General features: G+C 39.4%; 1 protein-coding gene across 1 annotated transcript in view; it reads right to left on the bottom strand.

The window, feature by feature from the left end:
- The window catches only part of DNAJC5B (DnaJ heat shock protein family (Hsp40) member C5 beta), an 81,119-nt gene that overhangs the window by 41,060 nt on the left and 16,080 nt on the right, over positions 1-23,979 (bottom strand). The window contains exon 3 of the mRNA XM_069600126.1: positions 18,639-18,766. Within this exon, the coding sequence (XP_069456227.1) occupies positions 18,639-18,757 (119 nt within the window). The 5' untranslated portion in view covers positions 18,758-18,766. The remainder of the gene's footprint in view (positions 1-18,638; positions 18,767-23,979) is intronic.

The raw sequence follows: 23,979 nt of genomic DNA, 5'->3' as shown, positions 1-23,979 counted from the left end.
CATTGTGAGACTTAAAAGTTTTTAAAGTTCAAATGCCAATTTATAGACTCTTGTTTTAGATAGTTTTCTGATCATTACAATTCTTTGCTATGACTAATTTTAAGAGCAGCTCTTTACCCTCCTTAATAAAATAGAATAGACCATAATATTTGTGCAAACACAGTAGATAAAATGTGGCCAACATTAAATGTTTTTATCTATACCAATCATAAAAATACTACTTTAGGGGAGGAGGACCTGAAGTTCGGACACAAGTGGGCCTCTGACAGACTTCAGCTGGCCACTAAGATTGTGTGCTATATTTAATCCTTTTCCTCCATAGCCCACCACCTCACCCAGGACTCAAGAGCTACATATAATACAGAGGGCATATCTGTATCTGGCTCAGATACGGAAAATTTCTGGGCCTCTAAGAGGCTTACCAGGTGCGCAGTGGTAAAGAATCTGCTTGCCAGTGCAGACACAGAAGACATGGGTTTGATCCCTGGGTTGCGAAGATTCCCTGGAGAAGGAAATGGCAACCCACACCAGTATTCTTGCCTGGAGAATTCCATGGACAGAGGAGCCTGGCAGGCTACAGTCCATGGGGTCACAAAGAGTCGGACTCAACTAAGCGATTAACACTTATTCTTTTAGACGGTCCATTTCACTGAGTCAGTTTCCTTGACTAGACAAACTCAACCTCATGCATGGCCATACTCTTGTAGTGCTACTCAAATCAATTACATTCAATTTCTTAAAAGCTCTGATTTCCTGACATACGCCCAGGAACATATGACACTAGCAATCCACTGCTTCCACTTCTATTTCTGGGAGACCAGTATTGCTGGAGAGGATTGCAAAAACATGCAAACCAGGGACAGTAAAGCTTCCCACCTCAGCTGGCCTTTCATGCTGCTTGCCAATCCTGTTGCTTGACCTCAGTAAGTTCCCTTTCAGGTCTCCCGTGGCAGGTGTTCAAGCTTTTGCCACTTCTTGATTCCTCTTCCTCAGTCCCTCCCTCACCGCTCTCCACAAGAAACCTCATTTCCTACTTCAAAGGGATTAAGAGGTCATTAGAAAGAAACTCCATCACACACTTTTATTTCTATACTTATGCCTAATTGCACTCATCTTTCCCTCCTCCTTTTATTTAGAGAAAAGAAGAACCTCTCCTTTTTAAAATTAAAATTTTCAGTGTATTCTAGAATCTGTTTAACTGTGCACCTTCCTAAATCCTGGTCCATCAGTCATCTATCCCTACCCCCAACTCCAGTATCTTCAATAATGTCTCCATTAGCTCCTTCTCAGCAAGCAAACACACTCATCATTTTTATAAAAGGAAACTATTTTTTTTTGTCCTCACCTCCCCTTCAAACTTTTGGACTGTTAATTATCTCCTCTTTCTCTTCCCCATGTGTACACATGCTAAGTTGTTTCAGTCGTGTCCGACTCTTTGCAACCCTGTGGATTATAGCCTGCCAGGCTCCTCTGTCCATGGAATTTTCCAAGCAAGAATACTGGAATGGATTGCCATTTCCTTCTCTAGGGGATCTTCCTGACCCAGAGATCTAACTCAGGTCTCCTGCATTGCAAGTGGATTCTTTACCACTGAGCCACTGGGGAAGCCCCATTTCTCCTCTGCCCACCAGTTAAATCAGTGGTTTTCAACATCTGGTATTAACAGTCATCTGTGAAGGGATTTTCTTTTTTAAAAACTCATATGTCATGCCATAAATCTTTCTTTTTCTTTCTCTAGAGTTTTTTTTTTTTACCTTGCAAAACTGAAATTCTGTATCTATTAAACAACTTCCCATTTCCTCCCCTATAGAAGCCACAATTCTGTGTTGTTTCTGTGAGCTTGACTGCTTTAGACAGAAATTTGTTTTTGTTTTGTTTAACATACACATGAATTGCTAGTTTCAAAGCTATCTAACACCTTTTCAACAGCTTTGTTGGAATGTTATTATGCTACTAATTATTTGATGCTTTTTTTCTCCTTATGGTAAATAGTTAAACACATTTACAATATTAATGGCAAAGCATTATACACATACAACATCAAGTTATGGCAATTCAATCTCTTAAAACATTTAAGTCTGTTCTTTTTGTTTTTTTATTTTGTATTTTTCTTCAGAATTTAATTCATTTTATAACTGGAAGTTTATAACTTTGGACCATCTCTACTCACTCCACTCAGCCCCAGCGTCCTCTTGTAACCTCTTGTTACCACTAGTCTGCTGTCTGTATCCATGAGTTTGGAGCGTTTTTTAGGTTCTACATTTAAGTGAGGTCACACATTTTTTTGTCTTTGATTTTTTCACTTTGAGTAATGCCCTCAAGGTCTATTCATGTTGTCAGAAACAGCCAGCTTTCTCTCTTTTTCATGGCTAAATAGTATTCTCTTGAATATATACCACATTTTCTTTATCCATTTATCCATTGATGGACACTTCGGTTGTTTCCATGCCTTGACTATTATAAATAGTGCTGCAGTTAACATGGGTACAGATATCCTTTCAAGTTAGTGGTTTTGCTTTCTTTAGATAAATATTGAGAAGTAGAATTGCTGGATCAGATGGTAGTTCTATTTTTAATTTTTTTAAGAACCACTACACTGTTTTCCTAGTGGCTACACCAATTTTTATTCCCACCAACACTGCACAAGAATTCTCTTTTCTCCACGTCCTCGCCAACAGTTGTTATTTCTTATCTTTTTGGAAACAATCCTCCTAACAGGTGTGAGATGATATTTCCTTATGGTTTTCATGTGCATTTCCCTGATGATTGGTGATGTTGAGCATCCTTTCATAAGCCTGTTGGTCATCTGCATTTCCTCCTTGCAAAAATGTCTATTCAGTTCTTCCACCCACTTTTCAATCAGGTTGTTTGTTTCTTTGATGTTGAGTTGTGTGATGTATGCAGTTGTTTTTTAAATCAGGTGGGAAAAAATAGGAATTGCAAACAGATTAATTTGTCTTCTATATTTACCTATGAAGTTACTTTTACTGGTGTCCACTAAGTCTTCATGTGGATTCAAGTTACTGACTAGTGTATTTGCATTTTAGCCTGAAGGACTCCTTTTAGGATTTCCTATAGGAGAAGTCTACTAATGACACAGTTATTTATTTGTCTAGAAAGGTCTTGATTTCTTTTTCATTTTTAAGGGATTATTTTGGTAAATATAGAATTATTGGTTGACATATGTATTTTTTCAGCCTTTGAATATATTGGTCTACTGCCTTCTGGCCTCATAGTTTGTAATGAGAAATCAGTTGTTGATCTCATTGAAAATTGTTTATAAATGCTGATTCATTTTTCTCTCATTGATTTCAACATACTGTTTGGCTTTGAACAGTGGGTTATGAGGTATCTCAGTGAGGATTTTCTTGAGTTTATCTAATTAGAAATTATGGAACTTCTTGGATATATAGATTAATTTTTTTATTTGCAAAGTTTTAGCTATTATTTCTTCAAATATTTTTATTTCCCCTTTCTCTTTCTTCTCTCCTCTGGGACTCATATGTATATGTTGGTGTGCCTGATGGTATATGTGGAAAAATTCATCTATCTTCAACTTCATTGGTTCTTTCTTCTGCCTGCTCATATCTACTATTAAACTCTCTAGTGAATTTTTCATTTTAGTTATTGTACTCTTCAGCTAACTCTGGAATTTCTATTTTTGTTCACTTATATAATTTTTGTTATGTTATTAATATTCAGTATGTGATGAGATACCATTTTCATCTTTCCCTTAGTTTTTCAGATATGATTTTCTTTATCCTTTGACATATTAGCTTATTTAAAGTCTTTGTCTAACATGTCCAAATTTGGCGCTTTCTCAGGGACAGTTGCTATTGGTTATTTTTCACCCTGCATATGGGCCTTATTATCTTGCTTTTTGTTTTTGTATGGCTTATAATATTTTGTTTTGAAAACTGGACATTTTGAATAGTATAACCTGGCAACTGTACATATCAGATTCTCTTGTTTCTCTATGGTTTTCAGTTGTTAACTTGTGGTAGTTGTTGTTTAGTAACATTTCTGACCTAGTTCTATAAAGTCTGTATTCTTAGTCATATATGGCCACTGAAGTCTCTATTGCATTAGCTTGATGGTCAGCTAAGGATTAAACAGATTTTCTTACACATTGGGAACCAAAAATCACTCAGTCTTTGCAGATGGGCTCTGGGTGTGTCTGTTAGAACACACCTTCAGCACTCAGCTAGGCAGTTTACAACTGTGCCTTATAATAGCCTTCACTTCCTGCTTGCATACCTCTTCAAGGTCAGCCAGAAGTGGGACCCTAGGGCTTTCTTGGATCTTTTCTGAGCATAAGCAGAGCCCTGAGCATGAGAGTAGCTTACAGATTCCCGGAAATATGTTAGAGTTTTCCAAAGCCCTTTTTCCCCACAGTATCTCATTCCCTAGCCTTTCCTCCCAAGTTTCTTTAGTGAGTCTACTGTTACCCCAATTGTTATCATTACTTCAGGCAGCAATGACTACAAATTTGCCCATAAATGTTTTCAACAAATCCCCGTCCCCCCGTCCTCCCCCCTCCCCCCCCCCATCCGCTCTTTTTCATGGCAACTTTAGCACTGGGTGAGTTTGATTTAGGTGAGATAAAACAAACCTCTTAAATAGGTCTTCCAGAAAGCCACCAGACAGATCATCCAGTGACAACTATTCGCAAATGAAGTCCTTCCTGCTTCTTCTAGTACCAGGAGTACCATGAATGCAGGCAGTTTATTTTCAAGGTTACAGCTGAGCACAGGAGCAAGATGTGGGACTAGGATAATTTAAAATGCCATGAAATTCACTGTTCTTACCATGATTGAACTTAATTAAAAATAAATACACCCCAATTGCCACAAGCTTTTGTACAGTTTTCAAATTCTGAAAAGGTTGATTCTGATAGTTTTGATAGTTGAAAAATCTTTCAGATTTTTAGTTGTTTTTATGGTGGAGCAGACTTTAGAAGTCCCTTATTCATCTATTTCCAGTGATATCATCACCTAGTGGCTCAGAGGATAAAGCATCTGCCTGCAGTGTGGGAGACCCGGGTTCCATCCCTGGGTTGGGAAGATCCCCGGGAGAAGGAAATGGCAACCCACTCCAGTATTCTTGCCTGGAGAATCCCATGGACAGAGGAGCCTGGTGGGCTACAGTCCATGGGGTCGCAAAGAGTCAGACACGACTGAGCGACTTCACTTCACCCACTCTTGTACAGTTTCCAGATTCTCAAAAGGTTGATTCTAATAGTTTTGATAGTTGAAAAATCTTTCAGATTTTTAGTTGTTTTTATGGTGGAGCAGACTTTAGGAGTCCCTTATTCAACTATTTCCAGTGATGTCATCACTTATCAATAGTTAACGAATGTACGAATTTCAATAAAATGTATTTTTAAAGTTTATAGAAAACATTTCTTTGAAAGTAAACTTTTATACTTTATGCTTCTGTTTCAAGAATACTGCTAGACATAAAGCAGATTTAAGGAAGATTTTGGTACCTAAAAGATGTAGCAACGCCCAACGAGGAAAACAATGTTAGTTTTGTATCTTCCTACTCTTGCTTTCACATTTATATCTACATAATTTCTTTCAATTGCTATATTGTGTGTTTTCGCCTGAGGGCCATTGCTCAAGCACCCAGGAAAACAAGCATTGCTTTGTTATACTGATTTATTCACTTACACTTTTCATGCATGCATTTATTTGTACTTAGTCACTCTAACGTGTCCTATTCTTTATGGCCCCGTGGACCATAGCCTGCCAGGCTCCTCTGTCCATGGAATGTTCCAGAAGAATACTGATGTGGATTACCACTTCCTATTCCAGGGGATCTTCCCCACCTGGGGATAGAACCAGCATCTCCTGCATTGCAGGTGGATTCTTTTTACTGCTGACCAACAGGAAAGCCAGTGTAAATTGTCCTAAAATTGATATAATTTGTCCTAAAATTAAGTCTGCATTAAGTTTCTTGTGGAAGACTTCTCTAATCCTTGGTCCACATCAGCTTTGTTATATACTCTCATGGAACCATCCTTTTTCCCTTTAGATCTCCTTATCTTATCAGTAATTATGCATGCATTTTTGTCACCATTTGATTAATTCTTGTCTCCTCCATTAGGTTACATGAGATCAGTAACCATGGTTCGCTTAGAACTGTACCCCCAGGACCTACCGTAGTGCCTGAAACAGAAATGAATAAGGGCATGAAGCATTCACTTTCATTAAATGATTGATATGAATTCTATGCTGAAATTAATCTATCCCCCTGCACCACAACTTCCCTTGTTTTGCTTGTTGTTTAATATGTATCTTTTAAACCTTACTAAATCTTACTCTTTATAAGTTAACCTCTTTAAATGGCATAAAATTTATATTTACAGATATGTATCAATTAGAGAAAGAAATGGCATTAGAGAAAAAGACATTAGAGAAAGAAATGGCCACCCACCCCAGTATTCTTGCCTGGAAATCCCATGGACAGCAGAGCCTGGCAGGTTACAGTCCATGGGGGTCACAAGAGTCAGACACAACTTAGTGACTAAACCACTACTACCATCAGTAGACATAGATACAGAAATCAGTTCAGTTCAGTCACTCAGTCATGTCCAACTCTTTGAGACCCCATGGACTGCAGCACGCCAGGCTTCCCTGTCCATCATCAACTCCAGGAGTTCATTTCCATTGAGTCGGTGATGCCATCCAGCCATCTCATCCTCATTGTGCCCTTCTCCCCACACCTTCAATCTTTCCCAGCATCAGGGTCTTTTCCAATGAGTCAGTTCTTCACATCAGATGGTCAAAGTATTGGAGCTTCAGCATCAGTCCTTCCAATGAATATACAGGACTAATTTCCTTTAGGGCTAGCTGGTTTGATCTCCTTGCTGTCCAAGGGACTCTCAAGAGTCTTCTCCAACACTACAGTTCAAAAGCATCAGTTCTTTGCTGCTCAGCTTTCTTTATGGTCCAACTCTCACATCCATACTTGACTACTGGATTACTACCATATGGACTACTACCATAGCTTTGATTATACAGACCTTTGTCAGTGAAGTAATGTCTCTGCTTTTTCATATGCTGTAGGTTGATCATAGCTTTTCTTCCAGGGAGCAAGCATCTTTTAATTTCATGGCTGCGATCATCATCTGCAGTGATTTTGGAGCCCAAGAAAATAAAGTCTCAAACTGTTTCCATTGTTTGCCCATCTATTTGCCATGAAGTGATGGGAGCAGATGCCATGATCTTAGTTTTCTGAATGTTGAGTTTTAAGCCAACTTTTTCACTCTCCTCTTTCACTTTCATCAAAAGGTTCTTTAGTTCCTCTTTGCTTTCTACCATAAGGGTGGTGTCATCTGCATATCTGAGGTTATTGATATTTCTCCCGGCAATCTTGATTCTAGCTTGTACTTCATCCAGCCCGGCATTTCGCATGGTGTATGCATGTAAGTGAAATAAGCAAGGTGACAATACTCCTTTCCCTATTTGGAACCAGTCTGTTGTTCCATGTTCAGTTCTAACTGTTGCTTCTTGACCTGCATACAGATTTCTCAGGAGGCAGGTCAGGTGTTCTGGTATTCCTATCTCTCTCAGAATTTTCCACAGTTTGTTTTGATCCATACAATCAAAGGCGTTAGTGTAGTCAATGAAGCAGAAATAGATGTTTCTCTGGAACTCTTTTGTTTTTTCTATGATCCAACAGATGATGGCAATTTGACCTCTGATTCCTCTGCCTTTTCTAAATCCAGTTTAAACACTTGGCAGTTCTCATTTCCAGTACTTTTGAAGCCTGGCTTGGAGAATTTTAAGCATTACTTTACTAGCATGTGAGATGAGTGCAATTGTGTGGTAGTTTGAGCATTCTTTGGCATTGCCTTTCTTTGGGATTGGAATGAAAACTGACCATTTCCAGTCCTGTGGCCACTGCTGAGTTTTCCAAATTTGCTGGCATATTGAGTGCAGCACTTTCACAGCATCGTCTTTTAGGATCTGAAATAGCTCAGCTGGTATTCCATCATGGTGAGAGATGAATACACATATCTAGATATAGAAATAGATATGTATATTCATCTTTCACAGTGTAATATAATAAGTATTCAAAAGTAAACAGATATTGAGTGAATGAGTGAGTGGGGAAAAAAATCATTGATCATAATGATTCTAGAGCCCAGGAATAATCAAAATAGATGCTGCATGAAGAATGAAGAGAATCAAGTTGGTTCAACTTGATCAAGTTAGATCAAGTTCAACTAAGAGGAAGAACTAAGAGGATCTGCTACAGGAGAAGAGAAGTTCTTACTGACCTGGAGGATCACTCTGGCACAGCCTCATCTACTCTTCTTTTCAGTGAAAGGTTTTAGAATTCAGGAAGCAAATTAGTGCTTGATAGAGATTAATTTCAATTTATTTTGTGAGCTTGAATCATCACTTTGCCTTGTAAATATTTACAATTCTTCTATTAGTTATGCACTCCTCTGACATTTAAACTTTATTCATAAGCACCTCTACTATGACCTGTAATTGCTGATAAAGATGGGTAAAAGCACCACATATTGGGGTTACCACAGATCTCTATGGAAATGACAATCTTTCCTTCCTCTTGTGAAAACACCATTTGCCTCACTTCAGTCTAGGCTGAGGCAACTCACCTCTTCAGAGGTGGAAGACAATTTCCAGAAAGTTCCAGGTGAAGTTGAATGAAACAGAAGAATCAACTGAGTCCCTGGTACCTTGGGAACCAAGATTTTGGTACCTTGTCTACAAGGAGAAATTAAGCTTATCCATGGACAAAGAGACCCAGGTGCTAACGTACAAATGATTCATTCTGATTCTGTGGTTCTCTGAGGATTTAAGAGCTCAGTCTTTGATTTCTCCTCCAGTTGGCCAACCATATGTTAGGCTCTTGTGCCATAAACACCATGGAGACCAAGCAGCTTTCCTTTCGACCATCTTAAGTTTGTTTTTATCTAACTTCACATGAGTACACATGTAGTAACTTCACATCAGTGTACACATCAGTGTAAATAAAGACTGCCATTTAAGTTACAGATGAGATTGTAACCCTCCGTCCATGGGATTTTCCAGGCAAGAGTGCTGGAGTGGATTGTCATTTCCTTCTCCAGGGGATCTTCCCAACCCAGGAATCAAACCCGGGTCTCCTGCATTGCAGGCAGACGCTTTACCATCTGAGCCACCAGGGAAGCCCACTCAAGACTTAGATTGTCTAAATTGCACAGCTGGCTCTATTTTCTAGTTTTCCATTCACTATTGTCTGTCTCCTCCTTCACCAGCTTCCTAACTCAGAAATGTTGTTGGTTCAGAGGTGCTGCTTAAATTAGGCAAGAGGGAAAAACATGTCTGTTTAAAGCTGCAGCAAATATGGGAAAGATGGATAAATGCTTAACCATTCCAGATGTATCTGAACTTTAAAAGATTAACTCAAGTAAGTCTTCTTCAGACAGCTTGCAAAAGGGGGAGTAAAGACTTTTAGGCTGTGGGAGAATGGGGGAAAATCTTTCTTTATCTTATGAAACCCTGTTGGGATCAAGTGACATGACCCAGCTATGGGAAAATTGGATTAAGTAAGGCTTAGACTTCAAACTCCTGGGAATTATGGTGGCTGAGATGGTAAAGAATCTGCCTGCAATTATCTGAGTTTGATCCCTGGGTTGGGAAGTTCCCCTAGAGAAGGAAATGGCAACCCATTCCAGTATTCTTACCTGGAGAATCCCATGGACAGAGGAGCTACAGTCCATAGGGTTGCAAAGAGTCTAACACGACTGAGTGACTAACACTTTTTTTCACTTTTTCAGACTTCAGACTCTTAGGAGTTATTACACTCCATGATACTAAAAGCAGGTTTATTTCATAAGGAAGGCCCTGGATAAGACTCATGGCACAAACCTGAAACTATCACAACATTGTTAATTGGCTATACCCCCAATATAAAATAAAAAGTTCAAAGTTTGAAAAAAAAAAAAGACTCATAGCATAATCTCATTCCGTGATGTGGCACTTTTGACATGGTACAGAAACTCACCTTATGCTAGATAAATGGTTTTTGAACAGTAGCACCAAATAGCAGTATAATTTCAGACTTTTAAGGATAATGAGAGTATCTGTCCATTCATAATAGTACCTGGTACTTCCATTGTGCTTTTCCACAAAGGCTTCATGCACTTTGAAAAAATGATCTCTTCACAAAATCTCAGTGAGGCAATTGACACAGTAGAAGCCTTCCTTTTGTCATACTCTTTGATGTCCTTTGAGAGAGCTGGGGGCTCCAAATTATCCGTTGACTAACGAACCATGATTGTACTCATAATACAGGAAAAACAATGATATGGGGGAAAGAGATGGTTTATTCACAGAAAAGTTCTAGGATAAAGATTTCTAAATAGACCCAGAAAGGGACTGAGAGAGATATGTGAGGCTTCTGTCTATGATACTCTCTTAAAAATAAAAAGCTAAAGATATTGATAATTTCCCATCCAACTCTGTACCCCCTCTTTGAGAACATTACCACTTCTCCTTCCCATCGAGTTGGATCTCACAGTCCTTGATAAGTGGTAGTGGGGATTTGTGATTCCAGATCTCTAGCCTGAGCCAGGCATTCATGAGTGAGCAGCTGATTTAGCTGAGTCCATTAGCTACTTGCTCAGGAATTGAGAATTGGGACTTATGAAAGCTGAGAAGTGGATAAGAACCAAAATAGTTCTCCTCTTCCCACCTGTGTCTACCTTTATGGGACTATGGAAAACATTCTGTTTCCTTCTCTGAGCAGCTCTAAGTTGGTTTAAAAAGGAAGCCCTGAGGGAAAACAACCTAAATATCCATTGACAGAGAAAGGATTCATTCACTGTATGGCTATACAGCACTGTGAAAATAGTGAAACTTCCTTATGAACTGATCATTTCGTAGAATGATCTCCAAGATATATTTAAAAAGAATGCAACGCACAAGATAGGACTGATAGTACATCACCATTTGTATGACAAGAAAGGGAAATTTAACATTCTTAGACCATTTACATTTAATATAATTACTAATACGTAAGTCTGTCATTTTACTATTTGATTTCTGCTTGTTTCCTCTGTTTCTTATTTCCCCATTTCCCTTTTCTTGTCTTCCTGGGGGTTATTTGAACATTTTTAAGGATTCAATCTTGATTTACTTGTAGTATTTTTTGGAGTCTATTAATTTGTCTACTCTTTTTAGTGGTTGGGTATATATTATATTTATCACAGTCTACTGATAACAGTGTTATACCAGTTTGAGTGATGTGCAGAAGCTTTACTCCCATTTAGATCCCATTATCCTCTCCACTTTGAATGTAATTGCCTTGAATATCAGATGGTGCTATAAAATTTTCTTGGGTTTCTCAGGTAGCTCAGATGGTAAAGAATCTGGCTACAATGCAGGAGACCTGGGTTCAATCCCTGGGTTGGGAAGATCTCCTGTAGGAGGGCATGGCAACCCACTCCAGTATTCTTGCCTGGAGAATCACATGGAGAGAGGGGCCTGGCAAACTACAGTCCATGGGGTCGCAAAGAGTTGGACACAACTGAATGACTAAGCATACACAATTTTTATACCAATCATCATATATAATTTTAAAAACTTATGAGAAGGATAGTCAATTGTATTTACCCATATTTCTGTAGTCCCTATGGTTGCAAACAGTCGGATTTAGAGACTGAACAACAACAATATTTCTGTGTCTTTCGTGTTCTTTCCTCCTTTCAGATCCAAGATTCCTTCTTTCATCATTTTATTTCTTTTGAAGAACACCTTTTAGCCATTCTTTGAGTAGATCTGCTAGTGATTAATTGTTTTAGTTTTCCTTAATCTGAGAATGTCTTTCTTTCCCCTTAATTCCGGAAGTATATAATGGGAAAGACTAGAGATCTCTTCAAGCAAATTAGAGATACCAAGGGAACATTTCATGCAAAAATGGGCACAATAAAGGACAGAAATGATATGGACCTAACAGAAGCAGAAGATCTCAAGAAGAGGTGGCAAGAATACACAGAACGATCCAAAAAAGATTTTCATGACCCAGATAATCACAATGGTATGATAACTCACCTAGAGCCAGACATCCTGGAATGTGAAGTCAAGTGGGCCTTAGGAAGCATCACTACAAACAAAGCCAGGGGAGGTGATGGAATTCCAGTTGAGCTATTTCAAATAAAAGATGATGCTGTGAAAGTGCTGCACTCAATAATGCCAGCAAATTGGGAAAACTCAGCAGTAGCCACAGGAATGGAAAAGGTCAGCTTTCATTCCAATCCCAAATAAAGGCAATGCCAAAGAATGCTCAAACTACCACACAGTTGCATTCATCTCATACACTAGTAAAATAATGCTCAAAATTCTCCAAGCCAGGCTTCAACAGTACGTGAACTATGAAATTCCAGATGTTCAAGCTGGATTTAGAAAAGGCAGAGGAACCAGAAATCAAATTGCCAACATCCGTTGGATCTAGAAAAAGCAAGAGGGTTGCAAAAAGAACATCTACTTCTGCTTTATTGATTATGCCAAACAAACTGTGGAAAATTATTCAAGAGATGGGATAACCAGACCACCTGACCTGCCTCTTGAGAAATCTGTATGCAGGTCAGGAAGCAACAATTAGATCTGAACATGGAACAACAGACTGGGTCCAAATAGGGAAAGGAGTACGTCAAGGCTGTATATTGTCACCCTGCTTATTTAACTTATATGCAAAGTACAACATGAGAAACGCTGGGCTGGATGAAGTACAAGCTGGAATCAAAGTTCCCAGGAAAAATATCAATAACCTCAGATGTGCAGATGACACTACCCTGATGGCAGAAAGCAAAGAAGAACTAAAGAGCCTCTTGATGAAAGTGAAAGAGGAGAGTGAAAAAGTTGGCTTAAAAGTCAACATTCAGAAAACTAAGATCATGGCATCTGGTCCCATCACTTCATGGCAAATCAATGGGGAAACAGTGGAAACAGTTTGAGACTTTATTTTCTTGGGCTCCAAAATCACTGCAGATGGTGATGACTGCAACCATGAAATTAAAAGATGCTTGCTCCCTGGAAGAAAATCTATGACTAACCTTGACAGCATATTAAAAAGCAGAGACATTACTTTGCCAACAAAGGTCCATATAGTCAAGACTATGGTTTTTCCAGTAGTCATGTATGGATGTGAGAGTTGGACTATAAAGAAAGCTGAGCACTGAAGAATTGATGCTTTTGAACTGTGGTGTTGGAGAAGACTCTTGAGAGTCCCTTGGATGGCAAGGAGATCCAACCAGCCCATCCTAAAGGAAATCAGTCCTAAATATTCACTGGAAGGACTGATGCTGAAGCTGAAACTCCAGTGCTTTGGCTACCTGATTTGAAGATCTGACTCATTTGAAAAGACCCTGATGCTGGGAAAAATTGAAGGCAGGAGGAGAAGGGGATGACAGAGGATGAGATGGTTGGATGGCATCACCGACTCAATGGACATGAGTTTGAGTAAACTCCAGGAGTTGTTGATGGACAGGGACAGGGAAGCCTTGTAAACTGCAGTCCATGGGGTCACAAAGAGTTGGACATGATGAGCGACTGGACTGACTGACTGATAGTTTCCCCAGACATAGAATTCACAGTTCTTTAAGCATTTGAAAGCTATCATATCTCTTCTTTCTGGTCACTATGATTTCAGATGAGAAATATGCTATCATTTGAATTACTGTTCCCATATAGGTATTATGTCGTTTCTCTGTCTGCTTTTAAGATATTTTCTTTGCCTTTAGTTTTCACAGGTTTAATTATGATGTATATTGGCATGAATTTGTTTAGATGTATTCTATTTGAGATGCACTTAACCTCTTGATTTATAGGTTTGTATATTTTGCCAAATTTGGGGAATTTTCAGTCATTATTTCTTTGAATACTCATTCCGTGCCACTCTTTCTCCTCCCCTTCTAGGACACCGGTGCTATAAAAGTTGGCTCTTTGGTTAATGGCCTCACAGTTTCCTGTGACTGTTTGTTTTCAGTTTATTTTCTTTCTGCTGTTCAGCTTGCATATATTCCATGGATCCGCCCTCCACTGATTCTGTTCTCTGTTATCCCACTCTACTACTAAGCTCATCCAGTTAGTTGTATTATTTCTATAATTTTTCAGTTCTTTAATTTCCATTTGGTTCTTTTTATTACTTCTATTTCTTTGCTGAAATTTCTTTTTTTCTCGCTTGGTTCAAGAGAATTTGCAATTGCTTATTGAATCTTTTTTGATGGTTACTCTGGGATACCTAGATAATTCCAATAACTGGTTCATCTCTGTGTGGGAGTAAGGTGATTATCTTTTCTCATGCAAATTGGGATTTCCTTTTTTCCTTGTATACAATGAGTGATTTTAATCTAGACACTTTGGCTATTATGAGACCCTGGTTTCTATTTTTTTTTAATAAAACACTATTTTAAAAATTATTTATTTATTTATTATTTTGACTTTGCTGGGTCTTTGTTGCTGTCCGGGCTTTTTCTCTAGTTGCGGTGAGCGGGTGCTGCTCCCTAGTTGCCGTGTGCCGGCTTCTCGTTGCTGTGGCTTCTCTCGTTGTGGAGCGCCAGCTCTACTGTAGTTGCCATGCATTGACTCAGCAGTTGTGGCTCGTGGTCTCTAGAGCATGGGCTCAGTAGTTGTGGTGCATGGGCTTACGTGCCCTGTGGCATGTGGGATCTTCCCACCCCAGGGGTCAAACCGGAGTCCCCTGCACTGCAAGGCAGATTCTTAACCGCGGGACCACCTGGGAAGCTCCTCTGGGTCCTATTTAAATGTTTTACTTTAACAGTCAGTCACTTTGTTAGAGCTTAGCTTGCAGGTCCTAGCCTACTTTTGTGGTCAGTGGTTCCAATGACAATCTAATCTTCAGACCCTATGGTGTTGTTTTGGTCAACTTGGTTTGTCTCCTGCCTCTGGGGCCCCTACTGGTGCTTGTTGGTTCTAGATGAAGAAGGGAAAGGAGCCTCCCCAGTCTGGGTGCCTTGGTGCCTTTAGGTGGCGAAAGAGAATCTCCAGGGGCAGGGACAAAAACACCTCCTGGGTTGGGTGTTTCTTGTGGCAGAATCCCTTGGTTTAATTTCCCCTGTAAAGTGGGGTCTCTGGTGAGAGAGGGAAGTCTCAGGCTGGGGAAAGTCCTCTGTCTGGCTGTTGTTAGGGAGACGTTCAGTGGGTCCCCGTTTCTGTGGGGATTGCCTAGAGCTGTTGGCAGGGCTCCCGTTCAGTTTGGAGGAAGTGTAGGACCACCTGGCTGCCTTCCATTGCTACGGCAGGTGCCAGGAAAGGCCAGGCCTGGCTTACCTTTTCTTAGATGTGAAGTCATCAGAGGGCTTGTCACAGTGCTGTTCCTTTGCTCCTGTGGTCCCTAACTAATTCCCCTTTTCTTCTTCCTTCTTCCTTTCGAAGGCTATCTTTTTTTGTCTTTTGAGTTATTTCCAAAGCTTTTTGTCATGTTTAGCACGAGGAAATGGGGGAGACAAGCCTATACCATCTTGCCTAGACCAGAAGGTCTCTGTATATGCTTATATAGGCATAAGATCTCTCTGTAGAAGGGTATACAAGGAATTGTTTTCCCGGGGAGGGAACCTGTGGGATATGAGGTAGGAAGGAGACTTATTTCTTGCATAGTTCTTCCCTGATGGCTCAGACAGTAAAGCATCTGCCTGCAATGTAGGGGACCTAGGTTTGATGCCTGGGTCAGGCAGATCCTCTGGAGAAGGGCATGGCAACCCACTGCTGTATTCTTGCCTAGAGAATTCTACGGACAGAGGAGCCTGATGGGCTACAGTTCATGGAGTCACAAAGAGTCTGACACGACTGAGCAACTAACACTTTCATTTTATGTGATCTCATGTTAATCAGGTGAATATATTATGTATTCAAAAACAAAATAAAATTTCTAGCTCAACCTTATTCAAGAGCACAACCAAGGATTACAACAGAGGTCAAGCGGTGTATAGATTCAACAGTTGGTAATTTTATTAAACTTCACTGACTTTTAATTTCACTGTATTGTCACTGCTTTGATCCAGATCCCTGAATATAAGAATAATATTCTCAGTGGATTTTTCAGCCTGCTCATACATTTTGAATAACTAGCAGAATACAAATGTGTAATTTAGTTAGAAGGAGAGACTTTTGGCAGCATACTAGTATCCTAATCAGCTGAAAAAATAATATTTGTATGACATTAAAACAAAATTAATAGGAAGACACTGATTACATGAAGAGACTTTAGGTTGTAATGATTAAACTTGCAAACTACTCAGCATAATTAGTGCCTTAATTAGGATATGACCTGAAATTTCAGTTTACAAAATAAAGGCAATTAAAAGTCACATTTGTAAAGTGGGCTCTAGAACTTATAGTTAGACATCACTTTTTTTCCCATTTTGGGAAGCATCTTTTTAGGTATTATACATATTGTGCATTTACTTTGATTCCTAGTCTCACCCCCTGCACAATGTCTCAGCCCAGGGCCTTAAAGGTCAAGTTTAATGACCTTTCACCAAGGACATCTACGCACAGGAAGCCAAACAGCTTCTAGCCACAAAACTCTAGGGAGCAATGAAACAGCAAAGACTTTTCTAGCACATTAAGTTAAGTAAACTAGAAGTTTGATATTGACTTTGATTGAAATATACCATTTCACAGAACTATTTGGGTCCAAATGCAGTTTTCACAACTGTCATTTATTTTTCAACATGTGCTTCTTGAAGGCATTTCAGGTCCCACAGCTTACCACATGGTGAAGGTTCTAATCCAAAGCCAAAGAATTTTCCATCAGTAGATAAAAATGGAGAATTCAATAAATTTTGGTGGGCTAGTGATTTAGGAAAAAATAATTTGGAATCCTACCTTCATTTCTCATGTCAAAATAGACTCCAAATGGATCAAACATTGACTATAAAAGCAAAATTATAAATGTACTATAAGAAGATAATGGTTAAATATTTTTATAATATTATAATCAAGAGAGGCTTTTTAACCACAACAGATTAAGCAAAGCCATAAAGAAAATGACTAACAAATTTGCCTACTTAAAGATTTTAAACTTCCATACAGCAAAAAGAAAAAAGTTTTCCTAATTCAAGCCCAAATCAAGAGGTAGCTGATTAAAATCTGAAACTTTCGTTTGTCTTTTGATTCATTTTTATTCTAAAGGCACAGTTTTATTTTTCAGTAAGTTAGGAAATAATTGGAAATATGCATTACCATTTATGTACAAGGATATTAAGTATAGGGTAAATTAAAAGAATTTACATGTTGAAAAATAGCTCATGGGGCTTCTCCGGTGGTCCAGTGGCTGTCTGTGCTCCCAGTGCAGGCAGCCCAGTTCAATCCCTGGTCAGGGAACTAGATCCCACATGCCACAACTGAGACCCACTGCAGCCAAATAAGTCAGTTAAAATATTTTTTAATGGCTTACATTAAATTAATTAAGTTACAGAATAGCCTAGGCTACAGGCATTAAAAATCACAATATTAAATAGCACCTATATTCACGATAGATCCTCTTTAAAAAGAAAGCTAATTAGTTGGTGGGAATATAAATTGGTATAGCCACTGTGAAAAACAGTATGGAGATTTCTTAGAAAACTAAAAATAGAGCTGCCATATGACCCTGTAATTTCACTCCTGGGTATGTATCTGAAAAAAATCAAAATCTCTGATTCAAAAAGATACTTGCACCCAGTAGAGGGGTGGGAGAGTGGGAGTTACAAACTACTGAATGTATGTTAGGCTTAAGGATATTCTACAAAACAGGGAATATCACCAATATGTAGCAAGTGTAAATGGAAAGTAACCTTTAAAAATTGTATAAAAATAAAAAATCAAATAAAACAGAGAAAGATATTGTTTTCCTAAAATATAAAAGGCACAAATCTGGAAAAAAATTTAAGAATGAAAAAATACAATTAACTAGTGAATATAACACAAAAGAAGCAGACTCACAGATATAGAGAACAAACTGGTGGTTACCAGAGGCTGAAAGGGGGGACAATGTAGGGGTTGTATTATCTAGATTTATTTTAAAAGACTGGAAGAAAAATTTCAGTGATTGTCAGTAGAGGAAAAATTATGGATAAATGTTATTATCTTCATTTTTAGTAATTCCCAAATTTTGCAAAATAATTATACTTAATCCTTTTTTAAATTCCTTGATGCTTTTAAGAAAGTTATTTCAGTTTTTCCCAAAAACAGCTAAGTTGGAACTAGATCAGATATGAAAGATCAAAATGGAAGACTTGAAAAGCATAGCACAATACAGCAATTGCAGGAAACCCCCCCTTTATTTATTTAAAACCCTCTGCCATGTTTGGTGGTGCTATCATGCCAGTTAAGCACAATTCCTGGTCATTCGCAGTGTCTGTCTATCTGTCTCTCTCTCTCTCACACAACATTAGAACACAAGACTGCCTCTCCAGCATCACAGGAGAGTTCTTTCATAAAATCAGCATCATGCTTCTCTGTTCCCAACTGCTCAGCTGTGGAATAGGGAATGGAACATGAGTTCCAAAGCTCTGATTACCAGGCCTCAGCAGGAAGCTTATGTCTCTGAAACTCACCAGTCACCACATAGCTATCACTAGTAGTACAAGAAATGCCATCATTGAACTTCCTCTGTACCTGTAGGTCTTTTTAATTTCTTCATTTGATGCTCCCTTATGCAGACCAAGAATTTCATACAGAGCTTTTCCAGATGTTGACATTGTCCGCTGTCGTTGGTTAGGTATGTTACATGCCATTTTCTCAAACTGCAAAACCAAAGAGGGAGATGGCTGTGAAGGTTATGCATGCCAGATCTCTAAAGGGAGGAGAGTTTGTTTCTGAGTGTTTGTAAAATGTTGATCTGAAGTACATCTTTGTGTCAGCTGCAAAAGGAGGGGAGAAAAGGATTAGGAAAGCCAGCACTAGAGCTTCAGGTCAGGGTCCTAAGGGCTACACGCAGTCATGCAAATGGAATATGGCTTTGTCCACATGGCTAAATAGAAGCAAGATGTTATCTAAATAGCCAGCTAACTTACAGTTGTTAAAAACTGATCCTCTCAGGTCAGGCATACATAGACTTTTTTCCGTCAGGATTTCTTTGGTTAGAATTTGTCCTTTTTAAAATATCTTTTCCAGATGTAGCCAACAACGGAAATAATCATCGATTTTACTTTGACTCTATTGGCATAGCCATTGTTAGAGTATGAGTTCTTAAAGACAAACAAAAAACGAAAACCCAACATTTTGTAAGTATCAAAAACAAAACAAAACACCACATTCCTAGTCTCATCTGAGAGCCTGGTTAGACCATCTCTGCAACGATGGGGTACCGAGTCCCCAACAGGGCTCAAGAGTTCTGTATGCAAGAGACTCCTCTCCCTGTGCTCTGTACAGAAGGGCTTGTGCTGCCCTGTGTCCCATGGAGCTGCCTTTTGCTGTTTCCTGGCTGTGGGGGAAGCACGGGGAGGCAAACACACTGGGGCTTTCCTGCATCCATCATGTAGTCTTGCCAAACCTAATATCTTCACTCGGAATGCAAGGATAATAAAGCCCACATCATAAGGGCATCTTAAGGATTTAGAAATAATGCAGATGATGTACCGAGGACATATTGACTTTAAAAGAACTATTTCTATTAAAGGAGGCACAGTGTATAATTCAGAGTGTGCATGGCATTCTGACTATAGGTCTGAATATAGGCCTTGCCATGACCAGCTACATGACTATCCCTATCTATAAACTGGAGACCAAAAAAGTACTTAAATTCATAGAGCTGTCGTAAGAATTAAATGAGTTAATATATTTAAAAGATACCGATGTTCATAGCAGCATTATTCATAAAAGTCAGATAAATGAAAATGTGGTATATACATACAATGCAATATTATTCAGTTATAAAAAGGAATTCTGACATGTGCTACAATAAAGTGAACCTTGAAAACATTAAGTGAAATAAGCCAGTCACAAAAGGACAAATATTATATATGATTCCTCTTATATGAGTACCTAGAACAGGCGATGGTGATGGTTAAACATCACAATGATTTTACTTCATGTCATTGAATTGTGCACTTTAAAACAAAATAGTAAACTTTGTTATATTTTATCACAAAAACAAAACAAGATAAAAAACAAAACTACTTAGATTTCAAGCTCCCCTGACCAGAAGTTCCTTAAAAATTATCATCTGTCTTCCAGCTTTGGGCTTTGTGCATCAAGTGCTGTAAGAGTGAATAAATGTGGATGAAAGAATGTTCCAGGGCTCAGGAGATGGTGTCAGGGCTGGGGAGACTCTCATGTTCTACACAAGGAGCCCCTGGTGACAACAGTGAAGCTGCAGACCCAAACAGGCATATCCCAGGGACGGGTGGGCTTGGTTGAAGCCAACCTTCAAGCTCTGCTCCCACCAGACCAGACTGAACCAACATAGATAAGAACAGAGCCTTCTGGATGTTGCCTGGTAGGTTCCAGTGGTCTTAGAGGCCCTTGAGATTCCAGCATGGCACAGCGAGCACTTGTGGTCCTACGTGATTCACTTAAGAACTGTGTGAAGAACTTCCGAATGTTTCTGTGAGCATCTAGCTCCTTGAGAGGAGAAAAGGAAGCTGGTGCTGAAGAAAGTCAGACCTCAGTCAAAAATCCTGTAGACCCCAAGGCACTGAGGAAAAAACTGACTTAACAAGGACAACAGCCCAAGGATAAAACCTCATCTGCTGGCATGACTATGTTGTCTCCTTTCAGTTAGCTGTCCATGCAAGTTGAGCTTCCAGAGGCCAGAGAGGGCCTAGTTCCTAGTGTCTGGTACACACAAGGACAAGAGGAGGAATTCTAATTTTGCCTGCCACTAAACAAAATCTGGGTTTCCCAGGTGGCAGGGGTGGTAAAGAATCCACCTACCAATGCAGGAGAGGCAAGTTTGATCCCTGTGTAAGGAAGATTCCTTGGAGGAGGAAATGGCAACCCACTCTAGTATTCTTGCCTAGAGAATTCCATGGACAGAGGAGCCTGGCAGGGTGCAGTCCAAGGGTTCTCAAAGAATCAGACATGACTGAGCACACCCACACAAACAAAATCTAGCAGATATTCAAACTGACTGGCAGCCACACAGTAAATCATAGCACATATTCTAGTTACTGCTCCATCTTACCTTTCTCACCTTCCATCACAGTTTCCCTAGCAGATAAATAATTCAGGACTTGGGGCTGGGTCAATCACCCCTGTGTTCCAGGTCTGCAGCTCAGCCCTCTCTTGGAACCACAGCCCAGCTGGGTATTCACAACTGAAGGAAAAATTGCCTGACACACTCCCTACTTCCTTTCCTGTCCCCTCTCTCCTGCTGCCATCTCACATATTAACTCAGGACACTGATACTCTGCCCTACACTTCACCTAACTGCTCCCAGAAATGGAGACAACTGGCAGACAGACAGGTCACACCACTTGCCATGAGTGAATGAGATTTGGAAAGTAGAGATTTCTGTGTGACTTGGTCGGCAAGGAATAAACCACAGTAATTATACTTGTCTCTGAGATTGTAAGATCTCACTGGGTAGCAAGATTCCCAAGTCACTAAGAATATGATTCAAATCCTAAGACCGTAGAATATGGAGTTATAGGTCATCTAAGCCAACTTGGATGACCTTAGATGGTCATCTAATGCAAGAGATGCAAGTTTGATCTCTGTGTCAGGAAGATCCCCTGGGAGGAGGAAATAGCAACCCACTCCAGTATTCTTGCCTGGAGAATCCCCATGGACAGAGGAGCCTGGTGGGCTACAGTCCATGGGGTCACAGAGTTGGACATGACTGAGTAGCTAAGCACACCACACAGGACAAGCCAACTTAACAAATGCCTTTTGGGGCCTTCTGACCAGAGATCATTGTAGCCAACTAGACCAGGAGTAGGTACCTTACCCAAGCCAAGCCAGAGTCCTTCCCTAAGTTTCTTTATTTTTTTGGATGTAGAACAATCTCTCATGGTAAAAACCTGTCAAATGTAAATTTTGGGTATTGTTGGCTGGCCTGAAAGGAGAGAGATTGAAACAGACCTGCAGAGGACAAGCAGGGGCAAGAGACGGAGATAGAACCTAGATGGGATTCGGGTACACTTGCAACTCCTTGTCTCCCACAGTTTGTCAATTAATTCTTCCTTGGATTGAGCCAGCGAAATTCCTCCCTATACACAAATTTATATACATTGTTTTCTTTTGAAATTTTCACTAGATTCTGATCAACCAACATTGCTTAGTGTCATGTACCTCAATTTAAAAATCAAGCTATTTCCTTTCCTTAAGAAAAGATAGCTGGTCAATAGTTGGTCAGAGTTGTTAGTAGTTGGCTTATTCTACAAACAGAATACACACACACACACACACACACACACAAAGATATTCAAACCAAACAGATTCAGTTATGTAGACATTACTACTACGGATAAAAGAAGCAGTGGTAAATCTGGGTTAAGACATTTTCATAAAGGAAATTTATAGAGAGCTATTCAAGAGAGCTAAGAAGAGATAAAAGAAATACCTTTGCTTTATGTACTCTATATTCAGCATTCAAAAGAAAGAGTTTCAACTGAGGGAATAAAATCTGTTCACTCTTCATCGTCTATCTCATGAAATAAGAGAGATGCCATGGCTCATAAATCAACAGACTGTCTTAAAATCAGTTTCAACAAAGCACAAATATGCAAAATTTCTCGATTTTGACTGGGCCTTATTTTCTCCCGAGGTTGCCCCCTAAAATTATTCCAGGTGTGGAACAAGATAGGGGATTATTTGGGGGCTGAAATAGTCCTGGAAACAATCTGGGATTCATCCTTCCTTGCCCCACGGCCATCCCTTTGTGCACTCCTCTCCCCAGTGGAAAAAAGGCAGATTCCATCTCTCGAATGGTTCCATACATAGAAACTCACCCCCAAGAAGACATGGTAGCTGGCTATTGCTTTCATTTATGGTTTTTTTCCAGATCAGCTCTTTGTTGAGAAATCTAATCACACTGTAATCTGTGTTGTTTTCCTAGAGGAAAACAGGCAAAACACTCTCTGACATATATCACAGCAGGATCCTCTATGACCCACCTCCCAGAGTAATGGAAATAAAAGCAAAAATAAACAAATGGGACCTAATTAAACTTAAAAGCTTTCACACAATGAAGGAAACTATAAGCAAGCTGGAAAGACAGCCTTCAGCATGGGAGAAAATAATAGCAAACAAAGCAACTGACAAGGAATTAATCTCAAAAATATACAAACAGCTCATGCAGCTCAATACCAGAAAAATAAACCAATCAAAAAATGGGCCAAAGAACTAAACAGACGTTTCTCCAAAGAAGACATACAGATGGCTAACAAACACATGAAAAGATGCTCAACATCACTCATTATCAGAGAAATGCAAATCAAAACCACAATGAGGTATCATCTAATGCTGGTCAGAATGGCTGCTATCCAAAAGGCTACAAAGAATAAATGCTGGAGAGGGTGTGGAGAAAAGGGAACCCTCTTACACTGTTGGTAGGAATGCAAACTAGTACAGCCACTATGGAGAACAGTGAGGAGATTCCTTAAAAAACTGGAAATAGAACTTCCATATGACCCAGCAATCCCACTGCTGGGCAGACACACCGAGGAAACCAGAACTGAAAGAGACACATGTACCTCAATGTTCATCACAGCACTGTTTACAATAGCTAGGATGTGGAAGCAACCTAGATGTACATATACACAATGGAATATTTCTCAGCTATTAAAAAGAACACATTTGAATCAGTTCTAATGAGGTGGATGAAACTGGAGCCTATTATACAGAGTGAAGTAAGTCAGAAAGAAAAACACCAATACAGTATGTTAACGCATATATATGGAATTTAGAAAGATGGAATGATGACGCTATATGCAAGACAGCAAAAGAGACAGATATAAAAGAGAACAGACTTTTGGACTCTGGGAGAAGGAGAGGGTAGGATGATTTGAGAGAG

Source organism: Ovis canadensis, chromosome 9 (assembly GCF_042477335.2).
Source record: "Ovis canadensis isolate MfBH-ARS-UI-01 breed Bighorn chromosome 9, ARS-UI_OviCan_v2, whole genome shotgun sequence".
In the NCBI taxonomy this organism is placed as follows: Eukaryota; Metazoa; Chordata; class Mammalia; order Artiodactyla; family Bovidae; genus Ovis; species Ovis canadensis.
The sequence above is the reverse complement of the archived record's forward strand: the minus strand, read 5'-3'. Positions and strand labels throughout refer to the sequence as shown.